This window comes from Leuciscus leuciscus (assembly GCF_965113295.1).
Source record: "Leuciscus leuciscus genome assembly, chromosome: 24".
NCBI classification, from domain to species: Eukaryota; Metazoa; Chordata; class Actinopteri; order Cypriniformes; family Leuciscidae; genus Leuciscus; species Leuciscus leuciscus.
In genome coordinates, this window is record NC_138723.1 from 6,388,389 (window position 1) to 6,415,833 (window position 27,445).

General features: G+C 36.4%; 1 protein-coding gene across 1 annotated transcript in view; it reads left to right on the forward strand.

Annotated features, from left to right (window-relative positions):
- Positions 1-2,009: 2,009 nt before the first annotated feature.
- The window catches only part of lpar1 (lysophosphatidic acid receptor 1), a 28,622-nt gene continuing 3,186 nt past the window's right edge, over positions 2,010-27,445 (forward strand). Inside the window, exons 1-2 of the mRNA XM_082157695.1 lie at positions 2,010-2,273; positions 13,495-14,250. Of these exons, the coding sequence (XP_082013821.1) occupies positions 13,512-14,250 (739 nt within the window). The 5' untranslated portion in view covers positions 2,010-2,273; positions 13,495-13,511. The remainder of the gene's footprint in view (positions 2,274-13,494; positions 14,251-27,445) is intronic.

Sequence of the window (27,445 nt, forward strand, 5' to 3'; positions counted from 1 at the left end):
CATTCATGTTACTTGAAATATTCCACAAGACACATTTTCAACAGGAAGTTGCATCATCTGGATCTTCTGAAGGCAATGGGAAGACCACAAGTAAGTCCTCTCATTTTAATATTTGTATATTTGATGAAATTGTAACTATGACTGAGAAGGTCAATCTCAACATACTGTCCTGTTACCTAAATTATTTCTTAGATTTTATTTGTTTAATTAAAAAATATTAACTTTTGGTAAGTCACTAGAATTTGCTCATGTGTCCTCGTGTTATTAGCATGTATGCTATGTGGCCATATGACATGTAGCTTTTTGCTTAAACTCAATCCTGCTACTTTCAGTCCTGTTACTTATATGAAAAATAACAGGAGTGAGTTAAAGTAACAGGAGTGAGTATAGAGTCCTGTTTTTATATTATAAATATATAAATATTAGATGATACACTATTCACCTGAATTATAAGTTTTAAGGTTGCAATTACTTATATTGTAGACATTAACATTTTATTTTTACAATGTGAACACCATACTTCCAGGAAGCCAGTCCACCACGAAGTGACTTAAACGTTTTGTCTTTATCTTTTTTATATTTTGTAGAAGATGGAGAAAACCCATACTACACAGGTGCCAGAAACACCCACTAATGGCATATTGCAAGGGAAGGAGCGAAACACACCCGGAACCCTCTCTTTTCTCGCTTTTTTGTCTTAACTTCCCTGTTTCTCCCTCCCTCTCACTTCTTCTCTCTCTCCTTCTTTCTCGTTCCACCTCCTTCGCTGTGAAGTACTTCTAGCACATAGTACACCACTTCAACACATAAACCTTATGCACACACAGTCATGTACACTGTCTCTCAAACACACACATATATACACTTATTCCTGTTACCCAATGTTCATTCATGTTACTATTTTTTTCTTTTTTCTTTTTCTAAAAAAAAAATTAATATATATATATATGGACTGCATTTATATAGCACTTTCACAGACCTATGGCCACCAAAGCGCTTTACATAGCCTCACATTCACCCATTCACTCACTTATTCACACACCGACGGCGGTGTCAGCCATGCAAGGCGCCATCCAGCTCGTCGGGAGCAGCTGGGGTTAGGTGTCTTGCTCATGGACACCTCGACACTTGGTCAGGTGGAACCGGGGATTGAACCACCAACCTTTCGGTTTGTAGACAATCTACATGAACCACTGAGCCACTGGTCTTCGGTCTTCTTTAAAATAAAAAAATAAAAAGTTTTTTTTAAATTAAAATACACTTTTTTTGTCACAAATATCAATTATTTGAACGTATAACCAACAATTTCTTTAAAAATAAACACTTTCTTGTGGCGAAAACAAAGGTATTAATTGACATGCTTTAAACATGCTTTTTAAATGGCACATGGCTTTCGGTAACAGGACTGAGAAAACATGCGTCCATCTTCTGCTTAGAAACCTTGTAAAAATGTAATTAAAGTTGCCTGAGATTGACCAATACACATTTTGAATAGTTAAAAGTGTGTATTATTAGATTCAGTGTTGGAAAAATAAATCTCGCCTGTGTGTGTAGACACTTTTGACCATTTGGTATCAAGGTAATTTTTGTGGACCATGAGGTCAGTTTAAATCATTTTCATCTTTTAAAAACCAACCAAACTTATTGATTAAAGTGAGATAGATAGATAGATAGATAGATAGATAGATAGATAGATAGATAGATAGATAGATAGATAGATAGATAGATAGATAGATAGATAGATAGATAGATAGATAGATAGATAGATAGATAGATAGATAGATAGATGGCTATATGACTATAGTCAACATTTAAAAAAGTTATCATCATGAATCGCAAGCACATACACTGTAAGATAGGTAGTTCCCTCACAGCTTATAAAATTTACTGAGTGAGCTGACAATGTGTTTTCAATTACGCACTACGCCAGCGCGCCTACAGTGAGTGTTTGCATTTGGGTGCGTGTGTGTGTGTGACGTCACCCTCACATCTCTCTCTTTCACTCTCCTCTCTGTGAGAGTGTTGCTGCTGAGTCTCAGTGCTGCAGTTGTTCTCCGAGTAACGGGACAGAGGTGAATTATCCCAGCTCACATGCCGTATGCGCGCGACTGCGAGGGAATAAAATGAATATTCACAAACAGCCGTGGACTAAACAGCGCTGAACAACAATCGAGCCCTCTCTCTTAACCAGACGCCAGCTTTTAGTACTTTTTTTGAGGAGTTACTATTCAGTTTTGGAATAACTTTGTTGGAGTTCACTGTCACTGCTGCAAGTAAGTATTAAATCTCAAGCTTTAATATATGAAAATGATACATGAGATTTGTTTTTCCCCGTATATTAAGTATATGCATATGCAGCAAAAGCTAATTTCGTATCTCAGAAAAGTAACACGTTGCAGTGTTCGGCAGAAGAGGCTGAGGAACTGGAAAAAAAAAATATATTTTTACTCTCTAATAATTAATGCATCCTCCATCATATTAGTTTAGTGATGCATACATTAGAAGATATAAATCAGACCTTTTTTGGATTTTCTTTAATTTTTTATAAAGCTTTTTAGGGGTATGCATAGGTGCCCACCCTGTTCCCAAAAGGTGTCAAACTTCAGTGTTTGCCCCAATTTACACTAATACCTCCCCCTCACTTCCACACAGACTAAACACTCACAAGAAGATGATAACATGTACCTAACAAAAGGGGAATTGTTTCATACTGTGTTGTGTGTAGGTACTGCTGTACCAACCGGTTCTGGTTTGAAATTCAGATTGATAGCAGTCAAACATTCCTGGCTCTTCTGGCCGGCTCCCAAAATACACGCCTTGTAGTATCTTATTTTGCAGTAAACAGTATGAGTAGGTGTGTTTGGTCCCGATCTGAGTGGACTGTGTAGGATAAAATGGAAAATCATGTCAAGGACTTCATTTATTTTCATTTCATTAGCCTGTGTCATGATGTGGTCACACTTAGTTGTAGTGAGATTACACATGGAACCACAGTTAAGCTGCATTTAGGCAATTCACAGAGTGAACGGAACCTCATCAAAACTATCAAATAACTTAAATGGAAATTTAAGGATAAAGTTTAGACCAAAACAAAGCAAAATCTTCTATTTGACGTTCCTGGGATGCACTGTAAACCCTAACGCTCAAAATATTTCATTCGTTTGAGTAGGGTAAACTTTAACAAATTAGTTCAATCAAATTGACATGAGTTTTTTTTTTTTTACTTTCTTTTTCTTTTGAGTTCATAAAACTGACACATTTGAAGTAATCTGAATTGTTTTGTGTTTTATGAACTTGTTTCTTTTCATTTAGACAAACTTAAATTTAGCTGAAACTGGGCTGGGATTTTAGCATTTACTGAACTAACTAGTTAAAGCTATAGCCAAGTTTCCTCTACTAAAAATATTTAAGTTGAGATCACATGATCATTTTAAGTTCAATTTATGAATGAATTGGCTTACTAAAATATTTCAAGTTAAGAGCAATTAAAATACTTGCTTGCTTACACTTTTCTTAAACTTAAAGGAATAGTTCATTTCGAAATGAAAATTCTGTCATTATTTACTCACCCTCAAGTTGTTTCAAACCTGTATGCGTTTCTTTCTTCTGCTGAACACACAAACAAGATATTTTGAGGAATGTCGAAAAAGATACTATGGAAGTCAATGGGGTCCATCGACTGGTTACGACATTCTTCAAAATATCATCTTTTGTGTTCGGCAGAAGAAAAATTCATACAGTTTTGAAACAACTTGAGGCTGAGCAAATGATGACAGAATTTTCATTTTGATGTGAACTAATCCTTTTTTTTATTTATTTTTTTAGCTTATACAATTTTGATGTAACCGATGACCTATTTTTTTTTTATTTTTTTTTGTCAACTTATTCAGGTTTACATTGTGCAGTCAGGTGTATCTCAGACTTGTGATTGGTAGTATTTGTTTGAACCTTGTGTCGACTGTAGAGTAAAATACACACGGCATGAAAGTACAATTTTTTTTTTTTTTTTTTTTTTCTGCATTGTGCTCTTTTAAAATGGGTAGACTTAACATGTTTAGTGCCAAGGTTTTTGGTCTGACGCAAGCTAGACAGAGACAGGAAAGCCTCCCCTTTACAAAAAACACACATGGTACTCCATGGCCTCCCAGGTCAGGACTGGGAGCAGCTGTGGAGCCGATCGGAGCTGGGATGCCAGTGCTGGTTCCTGCCCTTCCTGCTGTGTGTCAGAGCTGCTGAAGGGAGATATCAAACTCCAAAATGTGTTCAGTGGCCTTCAATTATAGATGCAATGGCGCTTTCTAAATAAATAGGTCGAAATGGGAGGTCCCGTGACTTGTTGCAGGTTGTGCTTGATGGTTGTGCTCTATTGTGTGCTATTTTAATGGCCACCCAGTCAGTGGTATAAATAAGATATTGTATTTTGATATATGTGATCTTTTGAGATGTGTGGTTTGTTGCTTTGAATGTTGTAGTTGCAGATGTCAAAACAGTTTAGCTCAGCTATAAGGTTTATTGATTTCTAAACTGTTGGTTATCTTCATAGGATAATGCTTTGTTGTGGTGTTGGTGTCAAGCTGTTATCTTTAGATTGTTTTATGTCCTTACTGGAGTTTATGGCGTCTAGTCTGGTTAACTTTCAAAGACAAGCTCACTGTATGTATTGTGGCAGGCTGTTGTAACTTTGTGATGACTTGCTTACTTGTTGGGTGTATCACACACACACACACACACACACACACACACACGCGCGCGCACACACACACGCGCACACACACACACACAAATGGGGTGTATTCTATACAGTATATAAACATATATATATACAGTATGTATATATATATATATATATATATATATAAGCCTTTTGTAGGTGTAAAGGTGTAAAAATACATTATTTTCATGAAAATTTGTTAGTTTCTCCCAAACTCTGTTCTGATTTTTTTATTTTTTTATTTATTTTTGTTTAACCACATTCAAGTAAAACATTTATGTAATACAATGAGTTTTTTTTTAAATGTCAGCTTCAATTAAAAGCTGTAACATACATGATATATAAAATCAATACAATAAAATTATATTTACTGTAATATTAAGTTGAAATATGTATATTTAATTTATATTTGAAGAGTTCAGATGCAAAAGCCTCTAAATGCCATCTGAAATTTTCTCATAGAATGATCATTTTTATCAAGCTCGTATATTTAAATTCAATAATTTCACTTAAATGGCAATGAAGATTACCTATTAACTGTCAATTAAGTGAAATTACTTAACTTAAATATACAAGCTTGATAAAAATGATCATTATATGAGAAAATTTCAGATGGCATTTAGAGGCTTTTGCATCTGAACTCTTCATTTATATTTAATTAAAATATGATTTCCCCCACTGTGGTAGAGAATTATGAGAGGGGGTGGGGAATGGCATACTTAATGTTTATGAAAATAATGGTATAAAAGCCTAGAAAATGGAAATAATTATGAAAATAATTGCCTTATGCAAAAAAGAAAAAAAAGTAATGGTCTTAATAACGATCTTAATTTAATATTCAAAATCTACCTTCTTTAGAAAATATAACCTGTACTTGACTGGTTTTCTGAGAGTCAAAGACTAATCAGTAAAACTAGTTTTTTAATAAGTTGCAAGTTATTTGTTTGTATTAAAATGTGTGTCTCACATTTGGCATATAGTCTATACAAGATGCATTGTTGGAAATGTTGGAGTGTGCAGCCCATATGAATCCAGGACACACCCATACACAACTGTGACACAACTGTGATCTCATCCAGCCTCATGGTTATGGGGGAAACTTGAGTTTAATAGTTCAGAAGAGTGCATTCAATCACCTTTTGGCTTCTTCCTGAAGTTTTAATACTTTGATGTCAGTGAATACTCTATTTAAATGATCTGTCATGCTTGTAAAACAACATATCAAGTTCATTAGATCACATTCATTTGTGAATCCAGCTTATTCATCTATTACCCATTTAAGTAATCCTCGTAAAGCTTCAAAAGTCAAGATTATAATTGTTACTGCTAGTTAGCATGTTATAATTCACTCAGTTCTGCCAGTTTAATGAGACCACGTTTAACTGGTTTCAAGTTGGGTGTTCTATAAAACAGTGAATGACACAGGAAGTCCCTCATCTCACGCGGAGATGTTGCCAAGAGAGTTGAGTCGAGAAGATTAACAACATAGAGTAACTTGCGTTGGGTACATGTTTGACCCTACTTGTAATATCCTTAAGAATGAAAACTGAGTAAACAATTTTGACATATAAGGGTGTTTAAAATAACAGAACCACGTCATAAGGGCTAAAAGTAACTACATTAGAATAACAAATGCAGCTGTGGAGATGAATCACTAAGTTGACTGCCAATTAGCAGTATGTGTGTATAAAATGTCTTAATAACAAAAGAAAACTCGCAGTTCAAAGCAAACAGAGTTGTGGCTCCATGATTCACAACACCAAAATTACCTCATTTATGAAGGAAAATCTAATAAGAAATCTCAAAAATAAACATATTTACCCTCATGTTGTTCGAAATGACTTTCTTCCTCCATTTAACCCAAAAGGAGATATTATGAAGAAAGTTCACGCTGCTTCTCTGTAATGGTTTACATGTATTGATGACACCAGGTTTGTCAGTGATGACGGGTGACAACCATTGATGTGAGGTTGACGTCAAACCTGGTGTATTGGATCTTGACCATCTCATATTTGGTATGTTCCTCATGCAAATCCATTATATGGCTTTATACGACTTGGAAAACAGTCATATAGACTTATTTTATGATACTTTTATGCCGCTTTTTGTCATTTGTTTGAGCTTGAAAGCCCATATATCCATCCCAGGGTTATTATTGTCTACTAAAACTATTCTTAAAACAAAAATTAAACAAAAATAAATTAAACCTTTATAGTAATACTAATGACAAAAGCACAAGAAAAAAACAAAAACAACCACAAATTAAACTCAGAATAAGACAAAAACTTTAAGAAAAAGAAAAAAAAGCTAATCAAAAAATAATAGTATTATTACTATTGAAACTATAATATTATAAAATAACACTGAACATCCATTCCACTTTTATTTTGATTTTTAAGAGTAGTCAGGGCATTTCTATATTCCTTTTCGTTTCATTAAGAAAGATAGTCATATGAGTTTTGAATAAATGAAGACATAATTTTCAATTCTGGATTAACTATTTATTTAATGGAGACAGATGGATACTTTACAGGATTGGTTATGAACACCACAAAAGTATAACCTCAAACTTACCACAAAATTGAACCCCCGTGACCCACTCTGAGCAAAAACTGAGCAATGTCATGTCAGGGAGTAGTCATTTGGAAACCACTATAGCTTTAAAAAATAAAATAAAATAAAAAGGAGCACAAAACAATTATGTTTGAGTGATGGGAAAAATTCGAAATAATCATTTATCCTATTTCCTTCATCCAAGTGAATTTTCCAAATGTTAATCATTGTGTTTCATAATGATTTTGGCAGCCATCTTGTGGGAGTCATTAGGTCTGATGATTGTTTTGCAAGGTTTTATAGCTTCCATGGAATATAAGAGCACTTTAAAGGACCAGATGCTTCCTATCCAGGTTTAAACACTGTTCTGCCATGACATTCATATCATTCAGGCAGATAATGCCACCATACACAGCTAAGTTAACTTATAGGTTGATTGCATTCACCAAACAATTCCCTTGTTCAGATCTAAAAATTACTGAACCATGAAGATCCAAATGTAGATTCCATCATCTAGAGTTTCTGAAGAACTGGAGGATTGTATGCTTGAATTGTGAGATATCTCACTATACAGTACAGGGCTGTCAACATTTCCTAAAACAACTGTCCATGTTAAGGTTGGTTTTGACTGTGACTCACATTATGGCAGACAAAAGTTATTTTCAAATCAATCCTATACAAATCAGTCTGAACGATTAGACTTCAGCAAATCTGTCTGAATCTATGGAATTGATTCAGATTGGTGATGTATTTTGAACTTGATTCCTTGACTGTTTGTTGAAAACCATATTTAAGGCTGATTTTACATTTGGTTTAATTGTCATGGTATGCCCCTGTTTAACTCATGCAATGCAATTACAATTGTAACAGTTTTGATTGGATTTGGATTTTAGATTTGGATTATTTCAAACAGTGATGCAATGTAAACACAGCCACTCCGCATCAGATAATGCATGGATTGTGTAGATGATATTGCTCTATGTTTGTGCATTTGTGTTTCCTTTATTTGGTAACGTGCTTTAGTCTGTGTCACTGTGTTTTACTGGTTACCATAGAAGTGCGATCAATCAGTGCAAGTCAAAGTGTTTCGTTTCTCTGGGTTCCAAAATGAGTTGATGACATTGTGTTTTTAAATATAGTTACAAAATTAACTTTTAGCTGAGTGCACTCCAGTCACCGTGCCACCACAGCTGACCAGTCAGGTTTCAGAAATAGGATCAGAAAAGGAATTAGAGGAAGTAGTTAAAGTACTGAGAGCTCTTTCCTTCCACCTTCCACAAGACAAACGAATGGTGACTCTCCAATAGTTTTCTGATGGCGCCATACGATAAGTCAATATGACATGAAGAGTACCTGAGGATGTAACAACGAAGAATTAGACACAGTTGTGTAGGACGTCCAGAGCTCTCCGTTGCCCATGGACTGGCTCTACAGACCCGGATATCACAGATTTTTGCACGCCAATCATGCTCCATTTATGTGGCTTCTTAACTTTGGGAGGTGCCACTGCCTCCCTTGGATCCCTACACGTCTTTTTGGCGTGGTGTGCCACCAGACTAACCAACTCCATTCTCCAGTGGAGTGCCGCCACCAAGTGTTGCGAAGAGGATGTCCAGTCCTGCTCCTGGAGAGCCAACGTCCTGCAGAGTTTAGCGCCAACCTGATCCAACACACATGCCGGGAAGTCTGGTTCAGTGTGGCCATCCAGGAGCAGGATTGGACAACCCTGCTTTAGGCAGATGGATGAAGCCTTTGCCACATTGAGCCATCAGAAATTGCTTTGTGCAATGTTAGGATGTCCTTCGCTGATTTGCACATAAGAGATACTCTCTTCCCTTGGGATGAAAATAATTGTGAAATACATTTGATCTCCAGGGTGTTCATGATTTCAGTCGAGTCTGACCTCGACGGACTGAACAATAGAAATGAACCGCAGAAAATGTCCACGTCAAAGAACCACACCTATACGTAATCGCCACGGACTCATGGTAGTTCAAGAGTGTTTCCCAGCTGGAGTGAACTTTTCTGGAAAGTTTGATTGGGCAAGCTCTTTCAAACTGCAGAAACAAAATGAAAACTAAAGGTTCTTGGTCACTTTGCTTTTTAGCAGTTTGGCCATTTTGCGGTTTTGCTTACTTCTGTTTGAACCATGTTGTTAAGATACTACTAACTAAATGGCTATTTAGCAGGCTGGTTGGGTTTCAGGTTTAGGTGTAATCCGCTGGTTTGTAGAAGTGAGCTAGGTTATGTTTTCCCATTTTCTCTTTTCTTGTGTTTTAGATGAGAATTCAAGGCCACCTAACTTCTAGTACTGAACTAACAACTCAAGGCCAAAACAGAAAATTACACTGAAACTGCCCAGAGTTCTCAGCAAACTCTACTGAACTTCAAAACGGTTTTGTAACATTTGTTGTGCAGATCAAACCCTTTCTTTAGGGGGATTTGATGCCTAACTTTAAACACATTGTGTTTCAAGATTGAGGTTTCCAAATAAATTAATCAAGTTGTGGCTGGTTCTTTGTGATAAGCAATAACAAAGTAAGTTGGTACTGTTTTTGTGTCATTCATGCAGTCCATCTGTAATGTTGTAGCCTCTTCCTGAGGCTGTACGCAATACTTTTGATACTTAAGTATATTTTAAATCAATTACTTTTTTATCCGGATAAGTACCTTTAACTTTTACTTCACTTTCCATGAAGGCATTTTTACTTTTACTCAAGTATGACAATTTGGTGCTTTACGCAACATTGCACTTCCCTTATTTATTTATTTACACAGTATATGTATTTATCTGTTTTCATAGACAGAGGCTGTCTGAGAATTATGTAATATAGGGACACTGTGTGTATGGTGTGCACTCCAAACCAAATATTTGGAGGCTTGTATGAGCCTAAGGGTGCTAGAGACAGTAGGTGAAAGAGACCATCAGCACATCTGCAACCGAGTCCGAGAGAAACCTGAGGTTCAAGTCCATGGAAGAACATGTCAAAACAGGTTTTTTGACACTGTCTTGTTGTCTTACAGAGTTTTGCTCCAGGGGAACAATTGTGGTTACAATGTTCAGAGTGAAACAAACAACTTCCTCCCAAATTAGAAGTGTCTAATGGGGTCAGATGGATGTGGTTTTTTTAATGAAACAAAGCAGAAGTTCAACTATTGCAAAACATATATTCGGCTGGTATAATAATATAGTATTGTATATATTTAGTTAGCATATAGAACAGTTGGTTACACTATTCTGATGGTCCACTTTAAACATTCTACTAACTATAAGTAACTTTGCAACTACATGTCAACTAACTCTCATTGTGTTATTTAGTTTACTATTAGGTTAGTTATAAAGTTATAAAGTTACTTATAGTCTGTAGAATGTCTGTTAAGGAGCATCAAAATAAAGTGTTAGCAGAAATTAAGCAGACAGTCTACTAATACTGAGAGTTAGTTGACATGTAGTTGCAAAGTTACTTATAGTCAGTAGAATGTTTTAGGTGGACGATCGAAATAAAGTGTTACTGAACAATTAGTACATTTCTGCATTATCCAAAGCAACTTGCAAATAAGGAATACAACAAGCATTTGGTACATTACATTACATTAATTGTAATCGAGAGCCTTGCCTGTAGCCTATATGACACATTATCTTTTGTAATACTATAGCCTATATCTTTAGTACAGAATTAGGTTTCACTTTATTTTAAGGTGATACTTAATCAAATAAGTTACTTACTCAAAACTACATGTAATCACTGTAGAGTTACAGTTAGGGTTTGGTTTAGGTTTAGTTACGTGTAATTATGCCTAATTTACTGTTATTACTATTATAGTACATGTAGTAACGTGTAACTATGTCACCTGAAAATAAAGTGTTACCTAGAATTGCCCTCAAAAAGTCGATTTGAATCCATCACCACTTTACCTGAGTTCCTGAGTTCATCCACCTCGTTGTTTACAGCTTTCACATGCCTGCCTAATTATGGCATAAATTAGTAACATTTGTGTCTGAATCACATTGGAGTATTGCTTCACAGAGCCTATGCACTAATGCTAACAATTTATTCTTTGTAAAAATCCAGTTTCATTGTTTTTTTTTTGTTTTGTTTTTTTTGATAGGATGGGTGCAGAACAATGCCTGCATTGTAATTTCAGTCAGGCAAGGGACCAATACTGAAATAATTCAAGACTGGTGCCGTTGCTCATTCCCTAACCTCATTCTCAGAAAGTTTGTAGAGTTTGTACTGTGCAGAGTATCTATATGGCATAGTATTGTTTGCTTGTGATGATATTCAATATTGAGGATTAAGGTCTTTGTCTCATTTATTTAAACTCTTGTATTTTTATTTTATTAATTTATGTCATTAATATGTCAGTGTTGTGTGTATTGAAACTACAATGGTGCCAAAAAGTATTTGGACACTTTAAACCATGTTTAAAAAAAATACTGTATGAATGGTCAAAAGAAATTGCAAGAAGTCAAATTATGTCTGTAGAAAAGCTAATTTGGGTGAATCAACTAGAAAATGAGAGAGTGCAAAGTGACTGGTAATTATTTTTATTAATTAAATTATGTAGCCCTTCTAAACACTGTTTAGAACAACGGTTTACTTTCACATAATGTTTCCTTGAGTTGCAGTCTTGCACTGTTGTTTTAGCAGGAGATACAGCCGAACTGTGAAGATACAATGTTATCAAATGCACTCAGCCAAGGCCGTTCTGGAATTTCCTTTTCTCTGTCTTTATCCATTGAGGATGGGTTCAGCAACAGTGCTGAAAATGTGGCTTTGAGCATTGCTGCAGCTGAGAGAGGAAGTTCACAGACATTTGTGCACAGACCACTCTTGTTCATTGCCTTTAGTTTAGCGAGATCAGAGGCCTGAGGCTATATGATAAAACACATTGACACACAATGACAGGATCTGTCTGTCTGTCTCCCAGCACTATGGACCAATGTGTGGTGATGATAGCTTTAGAAGTACACAATAACTGTGGAAAGGTCATCCACTCTTGCTTGGCATTTGAATTCTAAACAATTGATAGCATGCTGAGCCTCAGATAGCTGCATGTGAGCTCAAAGAAATGTCTGTTTTGAAGTTTTAATAGTTACAATAAATGGTTCTATTTAAAAGTGTTCAATGTTTCAATGCAACCAGGTTTTCAAACACAACCTAAAACTCACATTGTTTATTCAATTACATGTTGTTCAACTTTCTTCTGTGGAAAACAAAGTGTGCATTTTTGAGAAAACCTTGGTCACACTTTTCAATACAGTGAAAGTGAGTGAGAAGGAAATTTCAATACATCCAAAGTGACTAATAACTAACATCACATGTATGGCTTTTTAAGGATTAAAAGCTCTAGTCCCTATCCATTGTAATTGCTGGTAAAAGAACAACCATTGGTAGATTACTCAATTTATGTGTTGGTAAATGACACATTTTTCCATAAAGTCATTTTAAAGGTTTAATAACTTCATGAATGCAATTTAAACAAATTTAGATATTGAGACTTTAGACAAATGTTACCACAATGATTCTTGAAAAATAATGAAACCCTGCTGAACTTTACTGATTACTTTCTTACACATAATAAGGGTTAAATTATCTTGCAATGCCCAAATGGGGCCTATTTCCTGTGTTTGGTGTTTGGAGAGGAAGAATCGCCCAATTCAGTCCTGCATTGATGTGTTTAATAATTAGTGTTGAGAGTTAGAATCCCATGCTTCAGACTACCATTTTCCCCATTTGTGTGTTTATGCAAGCTGTAATTTTTGTTTCAGTGTTTAGTTGGCCTTTCCTGGTCAACATTATGCGTTAACATGCTAATAAAACAGGACCAGATGGAAACTGCATGCTAAAAAGCTGATATGTGAAACATTTCACTGTGTTCTGGACATACTGTTGAATTAAATAAGTGCACGATGTTGAGAGGTTTATTACCAGTTAATTTATGTGGATGTAACATGCATTATAAATGTTCCTCTGCACTGTCACAAAAAAAAAACAAAAAAAAAACACACACACACAAAAAAACACTTTATTTCAGAATTATGATCATTGTGCCTATCGCTCTAAATCAACTGGCATCAATGCATGTGGGTGGCAAGTCTACTGTGTATGGCATCAATGTGAAATTACATGCCATAAATAATGCAAGCCTTTAAGCCATATGTGACCTTTCATTAGATTTCAAATAATGCTGAAGCTCTAACACTTTTTTTGATATTTTTTTTTCAGAAACATAACCTTTCAGGATGGACGACGGACAATGCTACTACAATGAAACCATTGCCTTTTTTTACAATCGTAGTCACAAGTATCTGGCCACAGAATGGAACGCCGTAAGCAAGCTAGTGATGGGACTTGGGATTACAGTGTGTATTTTTATTATGCTAGCTAACCTGCTCGTGATGGTGGCCATCTACGTCAACCGCCGATTTCATTTTCCAATCTACTATCTAATGGCCAACCTAGCAGCTGCGGACTTCTTTGCGGGACTTGCCTATTTCTACTTGATGTTCAACACGGGACCCAATACGAGAAGGCTTACAGTCAGCACGTGGTTGCTTCGCCAAGGCCTCATCGATACAAGCCTAACAGCCTCAGTTGCTAACTTGTTAGCTATAGCCATTGAGCGCCACATAACTGTGTTCCGCATGCAGCTCCATACCCGCATGAGCAATCGACGAGTAGTTGTAGTTATCGTCATCATCTGGACCATGTCTATCATCATGGGCGCCATTCCTAGCGTGGGCTGGAACTGCATCTGTGCCATAGATACTTGCTCCAACATGGCCCCCCTCTACAGCAACTCCTACTTGGGCTTCTGGGCCATCTTCAACCTGGTGACCTTCGTGGTGATGGTCGTTCTTTACGCCCACATATTTATGTACGTACGTCAGCGAACCATGAGGATGTCCCGGCACAGCTCAGGTCAACGGCGGAACAGGGACACTATGATGAGCTTGCTGAAAACTGTTGTGATTGTATTGGGTAAGTTCTGCTTTCATTCAGGTTTCATCATTAGTACTTTAGGCTTGGAGGGCCAACACCCCTGCTGAAAAATCCAGCATAAACCAGCATGAATTCCATGTTGCTTGTTTATTAGAACTGGTATAGTGCTTGTTCTTAAGAAAGCAGAGCTGGTGTAGCAGGTCCAACAGCAACCAGCATCCCATGCTGGTCCCAGCATGCAAAACCTTATTCTGTTGAACAACAGTGCTGGATTTGTCTGCAGGGGTCCTGCATAGTTTAGCACCAGCTTTCCCCAGCATGGGATGGTGGTCCTCCAGGGAAAAATTGGACAACCCTGCACTAGCATATAGACCCTGATTCCAACCCTGCTCTTGGACGGCCACCGTCCTGCAGAGTTCAGTTCCAGCCCTGCTACAGCACACTTCCCTGTTATGTTCAAGTACTCTTGAAGAACATGATGAGCTGGTTCAGGTGTGTTTGATTGGGGTTGGAACTAAACTGTGGGATGGAGGCACTCCTGTATCAGGGTTGGACACCCCTGATATAGTCTAGATGGCCTAAATGCTAACAGACACAAACTACAAATTGGAATTTTGTTGGGCATTTTAAGACATTTTCATTATTTTAGGACAAGATTTTAGTAATTTGTTCCTCTTTCTTCATATGAAGCAATTTGAAATGGTGCATCCAAATTCGAAAACAGCTAATGCTGTCTGAATAGATGAATCTAACAAACTTTGCGACCATTAAAAAGTGTGTATGAATGTGTGTAGTATAAATTAAATATGGATGTACTTCATCCCTCATGTTGTCATTGTCATGTGACCAACCAGAATCAGTTTAATTGCTTCACTGTCATTCACAAATCCTTCCCTCATAGTAAAGTGTCCACTGGATGCACACTTCAAAACCTCTGTTGAATTAGTGGGCCATCTGAGTACTTTTCCACCTACTTTATAGTGGGGAAGTATTTGAACGCAGTGTGGGTCAATTCTCACACTCTTTTACTTGCAGATAGATCTACATCAAAATAGCTATCGTATCCTTTGGTGCAATCATAAGCAGATGGCCAAAAACCACAATGACTTGATCAAAAAACAAACTGTCATCACTGATTTTTATCTCATTTTTAAATGTTGGGAAAAAATCATAAAGGTCAATACTCTTGACCACTAAATCTTTGCAAAAAAGCACATGAAACGATCTTTTTTGGTCAACCACGTTGTGGATATGAGCATCATGGAGCCAAATTGCATATGTTCTCTGAGAATCTGTCCTTTAATGATGTCACTATGACATGGAGATTTGCTCTGGGGATCAATTCGTTCTCTACAATTGCTGTTCACACTCATTGTTTATTTTTTTTGGTGCGATTACATTTGTCCACTTCCTGTCAAGGGAGGTCCTTTAATGATACAAATTTACACACCAGGCTCCAAGTTGTGGTTCAAAATAACCAAAAGCCCATAATTATATATATATATATACACTACTGGTCAAAAGTTTTAGATCGGTAAGATTTTTTTATGTTTTTAAAAGAAGTATTCTGAGAAGCTTCTGCTCACCAAGGCTGCATTTATTTGATAAAAAACAATAAAATAAACAGTATTATTGTGCAATATTATGACAATTTTAAATCACTGTTTTCTATTTTAATATATTTTAAAATGTAATTTATTCCTCAGATGAAAGCTGAAGTGATCATTACTCCAGTCTTCAGTGTCACATGATCCTTCAGAAATCATTCTAACATGATGATTTGATGCTCAAGAAACATTTATTAGTATTATCAATGTTGAAAACAGTTGTGTACAATTGTAATTTTTTCAAAATTCTTTGATGAATAGAAAGTTCATCAAAAGAACAGCATTTATTTAAAATAGAATATTTTCTAACATTATAAATGTCTTTACTGTAACTTTTGATCAGTTTAACTCATCCTTGATGAATAAAAGTATTGTTTTATTTTATTTATTTCCCCCAAAAATAAAATAAAAATTCTTACTGACCCCAAACTTTTGAAGGGTAGTGTTTAATGTTACAAAAGCTTTCCATTTCAGATAAATGCTGTTCTTTTGAACTTTCTGTTCATCAAAGAATTTTGAAATTAAAATGTAAAAAACTGTTTTCAACATTGACAATATTCATAAATGTTTCTTGAGCATCAAATCATCATATTAGAATGATTTCTGAAGGATCATGTGACACTGAAGACTGGAGTAATGATGCTGAAAATTCAGCTTTGATCACAGGAATAAATTACACTTAACTATATATTCACATAGAAAACAGCTGTTTTAAATTGTAATACTATTTCACAAAATGACTGTTTTTGTTTGTATTTTTAATCATATAAATGCGGCCATGGTGAGCAGAAGATACTTTTTTTTTAAAACATTAAAAATCGTATCGATCTAAAACTTTTGACCGGTAGTGTGTGTGTGTGTGTGTGTGTGTGTGTGTGTATATATATATACAGGGTGCGATTTGCCGGGGGGGATGCGTGGGATTTCCCCCTTTCTGGTCAATGTATCCCTGCCTCTGCTTAATTATTTTTATCCCCGGTGGGGATAAATTTATCCCCCCCTCAAAGTGATCAGTGCTACTACACTAGTGGCGAGGCGGATCACAAAACTTATCACGGATCCGTGGTTTGATTAAAATCCTTTTTATTTTAAAATGCGCTACTTTGACTGGCTCCGCAGCCTCTCTGTAACCACCACTCTGCAGACTTGCTCAATGTCCCGCCCACGGCGCTATATGATTGGTTACACCTCACGAGTAATAGCCTATCAACACTTGCGAGACGGTTGCAGGTCTTTTTTTACGCTGCATATGCAGCATATTACTGAAGCGGGAATAAACATCACAATCTGATTATCTGTTTCTATGATGACAAGCAGAGTTAGTGCTGAGGTTGCACATACGGTGTTTTACTCAACTGAGGCTAAGCAAAGGTTTTTTGATTACTCACTCACTCTTGAGTGTCTGGCGTGAGTGATTTCAATGTTAAGTCAATGTAAAGACGCGTTTACGCGCGTCTAGAGGTCCTGCGGCGCGATGCGTGTCGCGCGGCGCGGTAGACGCGAAGCCCGAATGAGGCGAATTGACTTTGTCGGCCCGGCCCGACACATTAACTGTATGTTATGAGCCCGAGCCCAATTTAAACCCAGGGGTGGCGCCAGGGAAGTTGAGATGAAGCAAAGATGAAGTTGACGATCGCCATTTCCGTAGTGAATGCGCATATATGGAGAAATGCATGGATTACATCAGAGTGTTGCCTATTTCTTTTTGTTTTGAATTGTTTCGTTTAAAGACATTTCAAGCGTTCTTTAGATATATTTCTTAATATTCTCTTTGAGGCATACACTTAGTTTCGGTTAATTTATGATGAGATCCGCTTAAGTTATCGTGCAGTGCAAGTAACCGCGGCGGCGCCTCTGATTATAGCCTTTGTCTGCTATATTTGCTTCTTATTTATTAAATACACGCAATTCGTTGATGAAAAATGTATTAAAATTAAGATACAATTTATACAGAACGAAATTCACTTTAAAGAAAGGCTTTCTACAAAACAAAACTTAATGAAATAGTCAAAATCATGTCTAACCCACTCCAAGTCTCCCGATATATACTGCACATCCTATCTTACTCGTGCTGCTGTTCACTTTTCATAAATCAACATAGATGGAAAAAAATAACAATAATATTTTAACAAATATGAAACTAAATGAGCTTATTTAATGGCTACAACACATATAGTAGGCCTATACAGACACTCTATTTGTACAAATTGCTGCACATTCATTTACTGCTTCTGAATTTTGCACACATAAGTTGAAAGGCATTTGTTTGTGCATAGTAAAACATATCTGCAACATTTATCAAGTTCACGGATATTGTGCGTGCATTTATTAATTATTATCATAATGAATAATGCAACAAGGACAAATCATGTAAACTGCCTTGTTTGTTTATTCAGAATGAAATGGATCGCAAATGGATCTGAAAGAAGAAACGTAAAAAATAAATAAAATAAAATAAAAATAAAACGTGAAAAATTATGAACACAGAAAATGAACTTTGGATGAACTTTGGATGGCCTAGGAGGAGTAGCCCTAGTAGGCTACAACTCTAATTTAATTCAACAAGGTTTTAGAATATAGAATATTTTTTAAACAAAATAAATATTTTTAAAGATTATTATCCCGGGCCGGTGTGATGCGTGCGAGTGGAGGAGCATGACACGTGACGTGTTGCATTTTGTAACACAAGTGCTGGATCAAGGGCCCGGGTCGGGTCGGGTCAAATTCGGGCTCGGGCAGAGAATCTAAACTCTGATTTATCTGATCCTGTCCATTAGCTTTGATCCATGTACGGCTTTTCAGAATGTCACCAAGTACAAATATTTGTAATAGTATGTAATTTTTCAGCACGAAAACTCTTGTTAGCTAGCTGGGAACAATGAAAAGGGTCCAGAGCAGCAAATGCAGTGAATGAAGTTCTTGTTCTCATGATTTATTTTTATGAATAAAAATGTTTCAAAACATCCCCCCCTCTGTTTTTTTCACAAATCGCACCCTGTATATATATATATATATATATATATATATATATATATATAAGCAGCTTTTCTTAAATGCTACGTAATATGTTACCCTTCTCTCTATTGTGCCAACTTCAAGTCGACGAACAATGTAGCCCTTGAGTAGGCTGAGGAACCGTCACAGTGGTCTTGCGGCCAGTTCCACTGTTTGCCTTGCACTGCTTCAGTGTCATGCCTCGCCGGCTCCCCCAGTGAAGCCTGGCCTGGATGAAAAGGAAGCCAGTCATGGTGCTGTGCAGGAAACAGTGCTGTTGTTGTTTGGACCAGGCAGAGCTTGTCTCGAACCTCTAGGGAGGATGGATAATAAGGGGTCTGGATGAAAGCACGGTTTGTAGACTGTGATCTCACCCTGGAGATAATAGATGTATATGTGGTAATTACAGTGTGTAATTAATGTTTAAATAATAGAATCCTTCAAATTATACTATGGAACAAATATTTTTGTTTAGTTTTTTTGGTGTATATGACTTGTTGCTATATAGTTATAGCTATAGGCCAAATAGCACTTTTTCTGACTTAAGTCACACTTTATTGTAAGCTGTCTTTGTTACAGTGTAATTATACATTTAAGAACTGAGTAATAATAATTAACTACATGGACTTACTATAGGGTTAGTATGGAAGCTTGTTTCCGCAACAGAGTAAAAAATAAAAAAGTAATTGTGACTTTCTATCTCACAATTATGACTTTTTTTTTTTTATCTCGCAATTCTGAGATAAAATAAAGTATGATATGATATATTTATGATTTGAAGTCGCAATTGTGAGTTATAAAGTCAGAAATGTGATTATAAACTCGTAATTCTGACTTTTTCTCAGCATTGTGTGTTTATATCTGTCAATTCTGATATTATAACACGCAATTGGGAGATATAAAGTCAGAATTGCAGGATATAAAGTCGCAGTTGCGTGTTATAGCGTTTATTTTGTGAGATATAAACTCGCAATTCTCACAATTATAATTGACAATTGGGAGTTTATACCTCACAATTCTGAGAAAAGATGTCAGAATCAATTGATTTCAATTGTGACTTAATATCACTCAATTCTGACTTTATAACACACAATTTCGACTTTATATCATGCAATTCTGAGAAATAAAGTCAGAATTGCAAGATGTAAACTCTGTGAGATAAAAAATCTCAATTATCTTTTAAAATGTTTTATTCTGTGGCGGAAACAAGCTTCCATAGGTTAGTGGTTAGGATTTGGTTAGGGTTAGTTGCATGTTATTATGCCTAATTTATAATTATTAGCAACTCAATGTTTCATATGTAACAATGACTCTGTAAAATAAAGTGTTGCCCTTACTATTCAGACTAATCTGACTAACTAAATGTGCCCTGGATCTCTGAGGATATTAATAATGCTCGTAAACATTACTCTCTGCTTTAGTGAACGTGTGTCAGGCTGAGAAAAAAAAATCACCAGCTGCAATGTGTTTTAACAAGGTTATTTCAGTATTGGTTGGATATGTTTGTATACTTCGTTAGGAAAATAAATGGCTTTGGTCGGATCAAAATCCCTAAAATGGGATTTGTTTGTTTGCCTGTTTGTTGCCAATATGTCAGACAACAAAACAAATCATTGATTGAATTAAGTTAAAAAGATTGAGGTTTTCTAGTCTTCCAGTCCCGTGAGACATTTTCACTATAGAAGTCTTAAAGGTACAGTAGCAGTTTGTGTATTGTGTAAACTGGTAGTGTACATTACAACAAAATACCATACATGTTCCTCAGCTCTGTCTCGATTAGTTCTTCATTATCCTGTGTGCAGTCCATATAAACTGTGAATGCTCCAGGAACTATGGAACAACAGAGACGTAACAGAAACATTTGCTGGAGTTAAAGGTGGACTTCAGGAAACAAAATCAAAGGCTAAAGTGTAGAATACAGCCTCTTTAAAATAAAGCCTCTATTACCTGGCTTTGTCTGTATATTACAGTTCATTGTAATTTCCCAAAATTCTCTTTTGTGCACTACATTCACCATATGCATTAATTATAAATGACTTGAGCTTGTTCTGGCAGACCAGGTGCTTGTTTTTCTATAGTGAGATCTGCTGTCACATCACTGTGTAAAGCAATGATGCCAATCCAGGGTTTCATCATATATCCACCAAAAAGAACTTTCCAGGAAACAATGAGACTCTGCTTCTCCCCACACTTACAAATAACTTCCACAAGCTAAAATGAAATCAGCTTTTGTTACTTCTCAAAGGCATGATTCATCCATTGTTGAGAGTTACTCAAGGGCGTATGAAGTATATTTGAATAACATAGTTACAGTGATGATGAAATCATTGGATCGGTTTCCGCTCCTCAAGTAAACGAGACATCGGGACTCGTGGGGTGTAGATCAGCAGGGTGTTTCATTCTGAACACATTTTGCCAGTGTTGAATTTTCATTTTCAGGCCATTGTTTCTTGCCTTATCAGCATTACTGGATCACATGACATACTCAGATATGCTTACATGGCATACAGATACAATTTTGGGGGGAAAAAAACACACTTGCTAGTCAATGTTATTTTAATTTGATTTTCCTCATCCTAGTTTCTTGAAGGAAGTGACCAGTTCTGAAATAAAAACATAGATTATGATTAGCTGACTGTTGCATCTATCGTGTAAAAATATTTAGTTGATTTTACTGGCATCTTGCCCCTTGTGAATCTCAGAAACTGCCATAATCATGATTCCTGAGAAATGTGAACATCACAGCCCATGAATCAGCAATGAGTTCATGGTTATGGAAGTATATCTGCATATCTTCTTATCAACCATCCATTCAAATGGTGTTGAATCAGATTTCTTCAACTATGTCAGATATAAACAAACAACTGCCATATCTTGTTATGCAAGTGATGGCTTGAATATCAGCTTCCCATTCACAAATTCAATCATGAAATCAGTATTAAATTGCGTTCACAGCTCAACCCGATTCACTTCCATATGGAAGCTTGTTTCCGCCACGGAATGAAACAATTTAAAAGATAATTGCGACTTTTTATCTCACAATTGTGACTTTTTTTTCTTTCTTGCAATTGCGAGTTTATATCTCGCAATTCAGACTTTTTTTTTTTTCAGAATTGTGAGATATAAGGTCCAATTCGAGGGGAAAAAAGACGTTATATTAACTTTATAACATGTAAGTGTGAAAAAAGTCAGAATTGTGAGATAAAGTCACAATTACCATTTTATGTTTTGACACATGCTTCCATACTTCTATAATTACTTTGTGTCCATCCAAAAAAAAAAAAAAAAAAAAAGAGAAAGAAAAAATCAGCACAAAACACTGTCATCTAATACTGACTAAACACATAAAATATCAGTTGACTTTTTTTATTTGAGTAAGACATAGACTTAATGAGCCAATTCCCCAGAAATTCCAAGGAAAAGCTAACTGAAGTGGGAGGGCAGAACAAATGCCCGTGCTCTTGGCAAATCCTCCAGTCTGGAATCTGCTATGCAAAGCATGCACTAAGCACTTCCACAGGTGTCTCTGTCTCACTGAGTTCCCATCAGCCTCCTGCTAATGCTGCATATCTTTGACCACAAACATTTGACCATGTGTTGTGGTGTTTTCCATGAAAAAGATAGCACTTGTTTTGCAGAGATAACTTCTACTCGTGGGTGGATAATGTTGATAGACACTGGTTAGTTCTGCATTCTAGATTTTAAAGATTACATGATGTTTGTTGAATTTGAGTCAGTGTTTGTCATGTGACAGTGAATCATGCAGTGCTGTTGGAAGCAGCAGATAGAGGCTGTAAAATTACTACACAAATCAATATAATTTCTGACAAGTTGCTCAAATAACAATTCTATTTTTAGTCTCATAAAACATGGAAGTTAAAAGTTATGATGATTTGCAATTTACATTTAGTACAACTTGCTGCTTAACGTAGTAACTTTGTTGCACGTCTGCTGTTCGAACCACGTTGGTTCAACAATAAAACTGTCGTTAATGACGTAATAACATCTGCTAATTAATCGGTTTGAGATCAAATTAATGTGGGGTTATTGTTGTAAATTACGAACACGGCATCTGTGGACTACTTCGCTATTTTTTGTTTTTATACTTTTGTTCTCCGTTGTTTTTTAGGCCGCATTTACATTACATGGTTGAGACCCAATTCTGATTGTTTTGTATATGACCCATGAACGTGTAAGCAGGAAAAAAACACATCGATGCCTATATTCTCAGATCGGTTTCATGCCTCATTCATATGTGGAGGTAAATCTGATATGCAATGGATACGTGCATTTGCGTCTGCCATGTAAGCGGACAGATCGTACGTCATTGAAAATGTGACGGTGGTGAATTACGTCAACTCCGGTGAACACTAAACACGATCACATGACTCTCTTCAATGGCACAATGGAGGACGAAGGTTCATGCTGAAGTTTTATGTCTTTTGAGCCTTTGGGGCGAAGAGACCGTGACTTTTAAAGATGGTGTGGAAAACATTTCATTTGTGTCTGTTGCAAATTGTGCTGTTTTTCCTTCTTTTTTGGCCTAAGCTTTTCCATGTCAGTATAGGAACTAGCCACCAGGGTGGTTCCCCGGAACTAATGTTTCCCTCAGGAACATTTTCCTGGTTGCGTTCGCACCGCATAGGAACTGTGCGCTTGATCTTGTAACATTTATTTTGAAAAATAAAAATACAAAGAAATACAAAATCATGTTTGGCTCTGTCCCCTCAAAGTTGTGTTGGATTTTCTCCTCAGCGTAAAGGTTAAGAGGCCCATCTTTCACTGTTTTCCATGTTTGTAGAGTTAGTTTGTGGAGTAAATATATGATCTGTGTGTTTACTCAGCTTTTTTTTTTAAATAGCGGGCGCTGTGTTTCACATGTGTTCGGCCAATCAGTGTCACTAACGTCACTGGTAGTTCCTATAGTGCTGGTTTAGACCCGACTCTGAAGTAGGAGCTAAATTAGTTATTCCAAAAGGAGTTCCTAGAACTACACTATGAAAAGGTTCCTCCGGTGCGAAAGCCCCTTATGTCTACATTGGCTTTTTTCATCAAGTGTATAGTGTAAATGCAGATGTTGGATATAGGTCACTTTTAAAAGAAGATTATAGTCAACCAATTGGAATTGGGCATCAACTGCAGTGTAAATGCAGCCTTAGTACCTTAAAATTACACATTAGTACCTAAATGGTACATATAAGAACCTTTTGAAAGGGTACCATCCCAGTGACAGCTGTTGTACCTTTTGTGTTATATTGCACAAGAAAGTTGAACTTCTGAGCGGAGAATGCCATGTCATGTGCAAGATTCTGCAAAAGATACGAGTCCAATTGTCCAAAACGTCTGTCTAGAACATGTTGTAGTGGAATGCAAAAACACATTCTGCATCAGTTGCCCCTTGACGAGACTCTAGAACCCTCCAGCACCAATTGAACACACTAAAAATATAAAGTGGCTATTATTGTGTTGTAGGTCACACTTTAGTTTAGGGTCCAGTTCTCACTAACTATAACTATGACTTTTCCTCAATAAACTCCTCATTTATACTTATTAATAGTTCGTAAAGTTAGGTTTAGGTATTCGATAGGATTAAGGAATGTAGAACATGGTCATGCAGAATCAGGTATTAATATGTGCTTTAATAAACAGCCAATATCTATTGATATGCATGCTGATCAGCAACTAGTTAATAGTGAGAATTGGACTCTAAACTAAAGTGTTGTAAACATGCTGAATAACCAGAAAAACAATAAATCGCTTGGCTTCTACTTTCCAATAGAATCAAGGCATGAAACCATGTTTTCCTTTAGATATGGTCAATCTCTTGCCTTTGTCAAGGAAAGCCAAAAAAATTTTCCTAGACAAACCCAACATTCATGTGACTTGGCAAAGTAATTTCGCCTCTGAACCTGAATCTCTTGCAGTGTTCGCCTGAACACCCCAGTCATTGTGCCTGATGGTGTTAATAAGCATTTGCGGAAGTAATAAATCGAAATCCTGCTCTAAGATGAAGCAAGGCTTTGAGCAGCTGCCAATTTAAGCTGCTTATTCAGCTTGTAAGTGGAAGAGGGCTTTAATGGAGGGTGAGGGGTGTCTTTACGGCCCTGTTTGTGCCTAACCAATATCCTGTAGTTACGACATACAGAATCTAGGTTGAAATATCATTGCATTAAAATGAGCAATACTCCTCAACTGGGTGCTTTTTTAAAACTGAAATGTTTGTTTGTAAGCATGAATCCATGAAGCATTTGGAGAATGATTCGTTTTTGAGGTCCAACATACAAGGCTTTGAAGTCATTCTAAACAGCAGTTTCAGTCAGCCTAAACTTGCTCAGTTTTACTCCGTTTTAACTCGTCCACACCCATGGTATTGGCTTTCTCCGTATGTCTGTGAAGCACTGCGAGGAATACTTACCCCAAACACACAGTTATCCATCAAACTAATTGTTATTACATAAAACGCACTTTAAGGATACAGTGCATCTAATTATTACATGTAGTTGAAAGCGGAAATGTGGTATCATATCACGATTGTCACTTACAGAATCACTCAAAAGGGCTGAATTAAATCAAAATGGTGTTGTGGTGGATTCAATTCCAATTTAACCAATGTCGAATTTCATCCTAAATTAGATAACATAAATATTACTTAGCAAAATCTAGTTAAATGTTTCTGAGAGAGCATGTCATCAGTAGATTTACTGTATGCTATAACAGCAGGCTGACAGATTTGATATCACAGTTCACCACAGTATAGTAAGCAAGACCAAATTATTTGATTTCAAGTCGGGATCGAGTCTGAGTCCACATGATCCCGACTCCTGAGTCCAAGGACTAACAAGGACTCGGAGTCCTGAACTCGACCAAGACCATAACATTTCTGGGATTTTTCTCTCTTCCAAAACAAGCTGATTCTCTGTTTCAAATTAGTTTTCTGAGATGTTCGTGTAAAAGAAGCTCTCGATGCCGCTTCCTTTCTCACAGCTGAACCCACAGTGAAAGTGCTTGTGACGGAAATCATCTTCATTTCAAGTATATATTTTTATTTAGAGACTCATTATTCTCAGAAGAACTTTGAATCTAAAGTGGCATCAAGTTTCTGAGTAAAACCAACTGGACGTTTGGGTGTGGGGACCAGTATTGAGAAAACTACGGTTTCGTCTTTGACGTACAAAAGTATGAGAATCTCTCACTTCAAACGCGGTCTTCAGTCCCCCTCGTTCACGTCTCTGGTGGGTTTGTTCAGAGAGAGCAAAACATGTGGCAAAGCCATGCTGGAAACAGCTTGCAGTTTATCTAACGGCTGAGAGTCTCCACATAACTTTCTAGTGATGTCAACCATTCAAGAGCAGCTGCGTTTGACTTAAAGAAGAGTAGTGCTTTTGCAAACGTATTTCTATCTTGCAAAATAACAACTGTGGCCAAAATGTTCTTTTTCAGTAAACATATTTTGTTTGTCGAAGTCATGTTAGGTTAGATTCATAAGGAAAGGATATGAAAGGAGAAGTTTGGCACAAATTAAATTTACTATAGGGATTTTTTTAAGCACTGGGATGCCTGCCTGCCCTTCTGCTAGTAATTGAAACGCCAGATATTCATTGCCTTATATTATGAGATGTAGGCTCTATCCAAAACTTAGTCTATTGCTTTATTGGGAACTACCTTCTAAGACAGCATCCCTGAAGGAAACCTTCAAATCCTGTCTTCACATGAATCACATCGGACACTTGACTTGCAATTGGTTTCAATTCCATTTGCTGTTAGCATGTTGCTAAGCTAATGCTATAATACTCTAAAAAGTATAGAAATATATCACACAAATATTGGCCAAAATAGATCAGTTTTAATTGGACTATGAATACTTTTCAGCATTTAATAAATATATTTTTAAACAACATTTCTATCACATTGTCCCTTATAACAATAGCAGTATTATTCAAGTCAATTAAGTATATTTTCCTCGTATAGGCTACTTTATGTATACTCACTTATAAGTGAGTTGTAAGTGTACTATTTCAGTTCTCCTTGGGACTAAATTGGGCTACTTTTTAGTTTATAAATGTATACGTTCAAGTGTATTTTAACTCTTTCACTACAGCATTTTTAAAAAAGGTTTCCATCCACCGCCAGCATTTGATCATTATCACACAAGTTGCTTGGCTCCCAGAATATTTTGTTGTAGTAATATCTGAACATGCAATATATCAAAAGAAATAACAGAGCCTCTGTTTAAAAATAAATAAATAATTGTCTTCTATTTTATCTACAGTTGAATGTGAGTAAGTTTCATTAAAAAAGCTCAATTTTGAGCAAAAAGCTGAGAAAATCGCATTTTTGTAAAAGACTACGTCTGGATTGGATTCAGAACAATGATCAAAACATGGATCAAAAGATGGAGTAGATCGCATTCATCAAAGCTTCACAGTCCTATAGCTCGTCCTGGGTCGACATTTCATTTGGTAACATTAGGCAGTCTTGATTTATGTACCGTTTAATACTGATGATCACGTTGGTATTGCTTGTTTCTGCTGCTGCTTCTTCACATGTATTTTGATCAGAAGATTCAGTACTCGATCAGAAGATGTGCAATAGCGCCCCCTACTGTATGTAAGCAATAAGGTGCGAGAGGCTGT